We start from the raw sequence: 9,403 nt of genomic DNA, 5'->3' as shown, positions 1-9,403 counted from the left end.
TAGAATAATGTCTAAAATATTTTTTTTTTTATTAATTTTTTGACTGTTTTATTTTCTATTTAGTTGAATTTGTTATTTTTCAAACAGTTTGTACTGTGCAAAACCATGTGCATTGATTTATTTGGTGGTAAACCATGATTTCATTTTAATTAAAATTGTTATCATTGAGATATAGAGATTATTCGTTTACGAATGATGAAGTATCCTATCTCGTTTTTGACCATGGAGGATTAGAATACAGATAGTGGCCCATTGTTGTCACGCGTAAAATTGAAATAATTTTGTCAAAAGAAAGTGCAAAAAAAATTGAAAAAAAAAAACACGATTAAAATGAAAATAAAAAAGGCTGACAACGATGGCCGGCCCATTGTTGTCAAGCATTTTTCATTTTAAATTTTTTTACCTCTACTTGGGACCAACGTTGTCATGTACAATCATTGTTCCCAACGGTTTTTATGGTGTCAAATACCTATTTTACTACAAATATATATTGTTACTTCTCTGCGCATGGAGTGTTGTAATTGACGTACCATGTATGTGCGCTGGGCTACGGTATGGTACCTAAAGGCCGCTTTCCGCACAGTGCAGTGCGGAACATCTAACCTATAATTTATTTATCCCCAAAAATTAATTTTGAAGTTAGGTGTAAAGGAGCATCATTTTCAACAAAAAAGCCACTGGCTGTACCGGTAACAGGGTAGGCAATTACAATTTACAATAATGTAACGGTACTATGCTGGTAATAAATACTGTAATATTACGTACAACCTGTTACTGGCTGCGGTAAACAGTAAAATAACTGCAGAAGTGAGTCAGAAAGCCCACACAGCGGAACAATCATGTGCGGATTATGCTTCTTTGGTGCCCTAAGCACTGAAGACTTTGGTGGTTCCCCCTTATGTGAATTTAATTATAAAAACAGTAAACCAAATAAGTGTATTATCCATTACAAATAATCACAACCAACAGTAAATAAAACAACTTTTACGAACATTTTCAGTTTTCAACTGTAATATATAACCGATATATATCGGCCGCTTACTGCCGTCAATACAAACAAGAATAAAATAATAACAGCCGCTACTGCAACTCTTGTCTCAGAATATTCCTACCGAAGCTACTGGTACCGGCCAGCCTGTAGACTACTGAAACACTACCCCTGCTGTGCCTGCCCCATACAGCCGTTACGTAGCCTACCGATCCATGCAAATGATAAAGCGCGCGTGCTCAAACATTTATTTCAATCCACCCCTCGATTCACTGCATTCTACCGTGTCTCCCATTCGTTTCATGGGTGATTGCATGGGTACCGGTACCGCACGAGTGGCTGGACAACTGAGCAGAGAAGCATCATTCTCCAATTCAATTAACTTCTACACAAAAACAAATTTCCCGAACTTTTGTATTCAATTCTATATTCTCGTATCATTATTATAAATATATTACTTCTGGTTGAACTTGTAGTATAGAGAATATAACATAGATAATATAACATTTTCATATTGAATTTATTGAAGATTGCTAAAGAAAATCAGGAGTGAGTTAGAAACCCAGGGAACATGGTTTGTGCGCGTAGGATTACGATTGGCAATGTTGGTCCCAAGCAGAAGCAAATTTTCTCAAAATAAAAACTCGTTTTATTTCTTTTTATTCGCGTTTTTTTTCAAATTATTATTTTTTTATTCCGTTTTTATTTTATTTTCCCTTTTTATTTTTTTTTTTTTGCATTTAAATTTTTTTTCACGTTTGTTTTTATATTTTTTATGTTTTTTTAAAACTATTTATTTTATTTTATTTTTTTTTCAATTATACGCTTGACAACGATGGGCCACCATAAATATCTGAATGTTTTCAAATATTAAAATTGTTTGAGACGCTTATCTTGGCCGCTGTCAAAATGGCTAACACAAAATCCTTAAGTGAAAGGTAGTTATTCTAATTTAATTCAATCAGTCGTCGATTCGCAGACTTTCGTTTGATATAGAATTGACTAACCTCACAAATTGAACTTGTTTGAACGTATCATATACGTCACAGCTGGTCGCAACAAGGAAATAGAGATGTCAAAAATACAATATAATTTGCTTTTTCCTACCTTAAATACACTACTACACACCACTTAAAGTTTGTGTACCAATGTGAAGGTAACTAATTTTGTTCGCCTATTTTACATCAAGTTGTGTGAAGGGACGGAAGCTTATGGGCAGGGGCTATATTCACTTGGCTAACGCAAACAGTCCCCGAACTCGAAATAGAACTAAAATAAAGAAAATCGGAAAAAAATTATGACCTAACCCCAATCTGGTACAGATACTACGGGAGTACCAAAGTTTGTGATAAATCATCGTTTGACTGGGATTGTTTTCGTTACTTTTCCTCCTTTTCTACCTCAGTTTTTATGTTTGTTTTACCAAGAGAAGACTGTATGCTACCAATGACCTGTGAAAATAGAATGGTGTGGAAGAAAGCTCCAGTTGTATCAAATGTGCGAATTCCATCTTAGTTTGTTTTAAATATTTGAAAGCGCATATATTCAAAAATTATAAGTAAAAGAATATATTAGAGTATTGGGTATAGTAACGTGCGGCTCATATGCGACAAATATAAACACACTATAAAAAGTCATACGTGGCTGCTAGTGGTACGTTCCTAATTTTTTCAATAAATTTCCCTTCCTAAAAACTTAAAGTCTACAAACTTACATCAACAACAAACTGCACGCCAAATATCTGGGGTGATTTTATTATCCTTTATTATCGTTTACAGCTCAAATGAATTTAGTCAGATACTTGTATGTATATTTATACCCGGGAAACAGCAGCCGTGACACGAATATACGTTAACGTTAATATATATTTAAATTGTGTTAATAACATATTCATGACAATAGATCTAGTAACTGTATCGTTTTCAGGATGATGCCTGTTCCATGAACTACAAAACATTGGAAGGTTGGTAATATGAATCAGTTATACCTTGTTTCATTATGTTTTAAAATGTGACTGCAACATCAAATGCGTAAGTGAAAATCTAGTATATATATGAAATGTGAAATTAATAAAATAGTGAAAGTTCGTCAATTATTATAATAGGAATTTTCAGCTAAAAACCCTCACCCTCAAAAACTGAAAGAATTTTACCGTTAAAGCTAAATAGATAAATAATTTCAAAATTGGATTTATTTTAAAATTTTATTTCACAGATCGAGTGAATCAATTGTCCAGCATAATTTATTCTTTGCAAAGACAATTGGATAATGCAAACATGTCAACAGTAGAAGATGATGCCGAGATTACAACTCAACCACACGGTAGGAAGCCTCTTCCCTTATTTCGTCTAAGTGGTTTTCATGACATGCCGCCATATATATTTATATCAATGGTTCATATAAGCAATTCAAGAATGTACTGATTAACAAAAATAGATTGATAGATTGAACTAAGATAAATAAATTCAATTTGAAGCTTTGGAAATTGACACATATTGCACATGCATAAACCAATCACGACTTTGAATGCATACTACAGATCTTTTTACCTAAAATTATTTACGTATAATTCAACCTAGAATACGAAAACGAGAATTCTCCAGTCACCACTTATACTGCTCCGGCAACAATTAGTCAGACCAATATATTGTCAACTACAAACCTGTCACTTCTGACTACAATCGCCGAGACTACACGTAATGAAAAAGTTGAGCTGAGCACAAACCAGAGTATGTATACAATATCCCTTTTAAGTCAGATTTGAAATAGATCAGTTCATTGTTGCTTTAATAAGGGGTTGCTTTAATAAGGGGATGCTTACATTATGTTGGTGTCGCGGATTGGAGTATTTTATCCAATTCACAGAAGATAGCGAGCCGGGTTACAATAGTTGCAGCGGTCTGAAGGTATTCGACGTTCGACCCTCATACTCTGCTAATCGTAATTTTGTTGTCAGGAAGTTGCGGATTCACTTACAATTCAAAATGCTTTCAAGCCATCATGCAATATGCCGGGAACATCACTTTCAGCGATGCTGAATATATTTGCGAAAACAAACTGGCTAACATCTATGACGTCACACAATTCAACATGATGCTAAGTTACATGCGCACAAAGACTACAGACTACTGGACTTCGCTTGCAGTTCACACTGGAATGATTTATCAGGTGAATCAAATATTCATAGGCACCTTAATTTTATTAATATTATAAATTTTCTTGATCTCATCAACTTGAACTGCTTCACGTTTTGTGACAATCGGCATTTACTGACGTACCGGTAAATATTTACTGGTTTTTCGTAGCTTTGAGTGTTCTATCTTTCTGAAAGAGAACGCGAGGGTTGCTTTGAGCATATTCTTAAAAAAAATGCTTGTTCTACTCTCCAAGATTCGTTCAGGATATGATTTGGGAGTACTTGTGAATAAAAAAATCTTTCTTAACTTCGTGTTCATATATTTGAGCATTGCTCTCTTGTTTTTTTTAATGGACGTTTTCACACATGAGCTCCGAACAAGGCACTAGTGAAGCAGCACAACTAGTTTTATAAGAAACCTTGACAGTTAAGTCATTGTCATCCTAATTTATCAACCTGAAATTTTTATTCCGCCTGGCCCTAAAAAAAAAACTCACTAAATTAAAACGTTTTAATGAGAATATGCCAGGAAACTACATGGGAATATAGAAAAAATATGTTTTCTGTGATAAAAGGCAATAAATGAAATTTTTCAAAAAATCTACACGACATCCAAATCAAATATATTTGTTCATTTAAATGCTATCGAGTACGTAACATAGCATCCAGAAATGTTTTCTTTGCTGTTCAGGTTAGGTCACTCAGTTACGTGACCCAGCAATCCAATTGCCAGTTTAATATTCACACTTTCTGTAAATATATATATGTATTGTTTCAACAGGGCGGTCAATTGAAATTGTCGACCGGAGAATCTGTATCCCTGCCGACAAATGTGTGGCAGCCTGGTTATCCTAACAAAATAGGATCACACACAAACGTTGCTATCAATGTCAATCGAAACCCAGATAGAACGAATACGCATCAAGGGTTTCTGAATCATGACTCAAACGTGAATTATTATGGCGCCATCTGCGAATATGAATTGTAACTGAAATTTGTCTATAGATTCGTTGATATTGAAGCAGAAAAGGTGGTAAAATGACTTGATTTTGACTGAATTATTGTTATTTGCTTGCCGATGTTGTTGTGGACTCATGTATCTTTAAGACTTTGTTTTGTCATATTGTTGATTATATTGATTAATTGATCACAGTGTTGACCAGGTAGCCTTATTGACACTTATGTTTGCTGCGTTTATTCTCCACACTTGAAAAGTATAGGTAGTACATACACAATGCCCTATGCATCTGTGTTATGTATAGTATACACTTGAAAATGATATAACTGGAAATAAATAATATAACTGGAAGATGCGTTACATAATTACAATTCCCGATATATAACGGCTAACCTTATTATGCCTAATCCGCCTAATTGTTGAACTGATAAATCTGCATTTTCCCTTCTAAGTCACATAGTGCAGCCTATTTGCAAAAAAAAATATATATATATATTAAAGTGTTTATCAAACCTCTTGTAAAATTGAAACTTTATTCAATAAATGATCAAGCGTTTACTTTACGTCGTCCATAATCTGTATAAAACACACTAGGAAAAAGATTCAACTAATTTTTGATACAAGCATTAATTCTCTGCTATATGATTTTTTACATTCTTTTCCGATAAAGAGGATTTAAGGATCGGAATTATTCAACCAGGTTTTAAATTCAACCAATAGAAATGAATCATGAATGTGAATTGTAAAAATAAAAAAAATATATTGAAATGATGTTTCTAACGACGAAACAGATCTTTTTTTAGGTTCATAATTAGAAAACAAAAACTTCCGGAATATAAATAGGCTTTATGTCGGGCAACTGCAAATCCAATTTTTCTCTCTTTATTTTATTATCATTTGATTATCGTATATGAAGGAACGACCATCATAGATGAGTGATTATATTCCTTAAACAAATCCGCACCACTTGATTGTGTTTTACAATGTTATCATATATCTCACTAATTAACTTAGAAGTCTTCCCAGTTGGGTCCTTTGTTGCTCTTTAATAGTATAGATGTAGTCGTCCTTTTTCATTTCTTTTCAGCCAATCACGTTTGGAGTGAAGAGATAGAATTTTAAAAATATCTTAACTTTTAGAATATTAAAATGTGAAATTCTAATGCATGTTTGGTATGTTTATGTCAATAGCACATCGAGATTTTATGCATAAACATAAACGTTAGAGCTAGCAGGTATATTGATGAGACGGAATCAAAAAGGGCGATAGACAGAGAAAAAGAGTTCACATTTCAGCATAAATTATTGTGATCATATTGTGCATCACGTTTTAGTCGTTAGGGACAATTCAACGCGTTTTATTGTAGTTCAAGTGATTTATTTGACGAAGACCAATAGCCGTGTCATCTAGTGAAGTCCAAAATGACCCCCCGAGGCAAGTAACGAGACTGCTCGCGTTGGTGATGCTGTCTTCGGACGTCGGTAGCCTACGTTGTTTTACCCTGTTTCGTGAAAATTTTTAAATATGCAAAGTAAATATTTTTACGGTATCAGATACACTATTCAATATAGATATGAATAAATCCTTGTTGAAAATTAGGTTTGTTAGTTTTTGTGTAGGCCTATATTTATAAAGTATCGCCAATATTGGTGTAACTTACCTTCCTATTTTCAATATCGATTTTATTTTCATCAAGCACCATTCCCGGAAGATTCTATACATAAGAAATGTAACAGAATATACAGTATTAATGGAAAATATATAATATATATATATATATATATATATTTACTTTTCCCTCGGTAGTCCTCTTCAAAAATACAATATTATTTGCAATATTCTCTCAGATTTGACTCAAATGTCCCAATTTAGTTTAAAATATCTATACAGGGTGGTCGCTAGAAAAGCAGAAAATATGAAGGTCAGATGACATCACAAATAAAATGCGTGCTTACCCTTTTTTTTCGATACGTTTTTATTTCTTTTAGGTTCTACGTTATGTTAGGTTGATAGCTTTGAGGTTTTTTTTTCATTTCTATGTTGACACCCACATCATGGAAGAAGGCAGGAAACAGCTTTCAGACTTTGAAATGACCATTCATTCCAAAAGTGAATTCCTTTTTGGGGATTGAAAAATTTTCTGTTTTTTTTTGTAGCAACCAATATTTCTCAAACCCCAAACGATTTCGTTTGTTTAATAATTTTCATTTTTATATTCGCGGCATCCTGGAATAAAAAGCGAGGATGAACCAAATTAATCAAAAAAAAAGATTTTTTATTGCGTTATATATCTGTTTTCACACGCCTATTATAATATAGTATTTTTTCCTGTCATATATTGCACCGAAAGTATATGTAAGAAATGAACATCCCATACCAAAGAATCCTTGTTCAGCAACTTTTCCTTTTTTCCGACCAAATAGAAATTCGAGAGAATCACTCGATAAAACACTGACCTGAAATTAATATTATTAGATTGAAAAACATTTAAAGTTGTGATCATTCACTAATTTTGATTAAAGCATGATTTTGTGATGGTTACCACAATGTCTAAACACAAATATGTAGGCAATGCTTTGTTCTGTGTTTAATAATATTATATTAAACTACTGAAAACAACTAGAAGGGGGACTTGCACGACGACAGACCATATATATACATAATTTTTGGTTTGTTTTATGCTCGATGAGCTACACTAAAATCGCGCTTAAGCGTCATACATTTCTCTACCCAAGGATGTCGTTACAGAATCATTTGAACATTGTCCCCGGCAGCTGTTTTATCTTGACTTCTTCCATTTTCATACGTCATTGGTTCTTTCCGTGTTTCATTGTCACCGAGATCAAAATCATCCTTTGGAATAGTTTTCGGCCTCCGATGCAAAAAAAATAGCGACTGGAACAATTGTTGAAAAAAAGTCAATGAATAAATATTGACATTCTCTTACATGAGATTAAATATAGGATTAAGTCGAAAAATATACCTCGTTCTATTCCAAAGTATCATAAATTGAACTTTGCCAAATTCTGATATATCTTGCGGTAACGCAAGGCCGCGGACACTGAAAAGCGCAACTCGAATTATATATCTAAAACCCTGATCAAATAACAATCAGAACCAGACAATAGCCTGCATATATTGATAGTGATGACTGATGAGAGTTACCAATCCGCATAAGTTGGGTTGCAAACCACATCCAACGGTGACGCCTTTCTGCAACAATAATATCGAGTCGGTAACTTCAGTCATGTCTACAATCTTTGAAAATATTTATTATTCGACAACGTATCTCTTAATTGTGCCAATACTAGTCGCTCCCCATCTGAGTCTATATCGGGATTCTGTTTATTTCATTGAAACTCGAAGAAATTCATTGAAAACACTGTTTGGCCAGCGACCATAAACCACTTACACAATTTTTCAGTAATGTATGATGTATAAAATATTATAGCTAATTAAAAAAAAATCTCAAATTAAACCAACTTTTTTTCTTTCCGAGCTTAGTAGTGAGTCCACTTCATAATCCCTATTCCTTCTTCTGCAAAAGGTCCATCTCTTCAATCTTTCATCTATTTCCATCTTTAACACACTATAACAATTTTCCTTGCTCGACTGTTGAATATTTTTGATTTCGTAAAGCTCAATAAAACAACGGTAATTGTCCACCATTATGCGAAACAAATAGTTTCTGAATTGAAGATATTTCGGTGGGTATACCATGCTCTGTGATGTAAGAATGACCGCATACTTCATAATATTGCTGATGTACCAATTTGTGATTTATCTACCATTTATTGATCACAATAAAGATAACCTTGTCATTTCGTACATGACGTCATGTATGACGCAATATTAGATCTTGAGTTTGTATACAGGTGAGGAATTTGTACCTATTCAGGATTAGGTTATTTGGGTGAATCAATGTGAAAGTCAATAATAAATTTCCAAAGTCTCAACAAATTTATCAGTAGATTCATACCACATGTTATTTATTCCTTCAGCTCAGTGCACTTGTACACAATATTATCTACTTGTTTACCATACGGAAGTGTTGGCGATGGCACAGTATACTGCCCTTCTTCTTCACCTACCTAATTTTCTCAATGTTTTGCAATAAATTATAAAACCAGTGATATCAAGATTACTAGAGACAGAGGATGATGCACTTTGAACGCGTGAATTTTAATAAGCAAGTATGTATGGATGAATATTTGAAATGTAATCATAATGGACCGAGCTAGTGAATTTGAACAAACATTTGTTGAGAGTTTTAAAATGTCTTTGAATCTATTAATGAACGGGCTTGAGGCTTTTAACGGA

The 9,403-nt window shown here is 33.5% G+C and overlaps 1 protein-coding gene across 1 annotated transcript; it reads left to right on the top strand.

The window, feature by feature from the left end:
- The first annotated feature begins 2,416 nt into the window (after window positions 1-2,416).
- LOC120329670 (uncharacterized) lies at window positions 2,417-5,641 on the top strand. Its single transcript, XM_039396401.2, has 6 exons — window positions 2,417-2,485; window positions 2,915-2,951; window positions 3,203-3,310; window positions 3,568-3,717; window positions 3,945-4,156; window positions 4,906-5,641. Exons 1-6 carry the CDS (start codon window positions 2,426-2,428, stop codon window positions 5,110-5,112), a joined length of 774 nt encoding a protein of 257 aa, XP_039252335.2. The 5' UTR covers window positions 2,417-2,425; the 3' UTR covers window positions 5,113-5,641.
- Window positions 5,642-9,403: the final 3,762 nt, after the last annotated feature.

The sequence above is a fragment of the Styela clava genome, chromosome 12, assembly GCF_964204865.1.
Source record: "Styela clava chromosome 12, kaStyClav1.hap1.2, whole genome shotgun sequence".
Lineage (NCBI taxonomy): Eukaryota > Metazoa > Chordata > Ascidiacea > Stolidobranchia > Styelidae > Styela > Styela clava.
Note: the sequence above shows the minus strand (reverse complement) of the source record. Positions and strands in the feature narration are given on the sequence as shown.

Coding starts and splice junctions, on each gene's coding strand:
- LOC120329670 (XM_039396401.2), top strand. CDS start 2,426: ATGCTACCAATGACCTGTGAAAATAGAATGGTGTGGAAGAAAGCTCCA. Junction 2,486..2,914: donor AAGCTCCAGTTGTATCAAAT/GTGCGAATTCCA, acceptor TATCGTTTTCAG/GATGATGCCTGTTCCATGAA. Junction 3,311..3,567: donor GATTACAACTCAACCACACG/GTAGGAAGCCTC, acceptor AATTCAACCTAG/AATACGAAAACGAGAATTCT.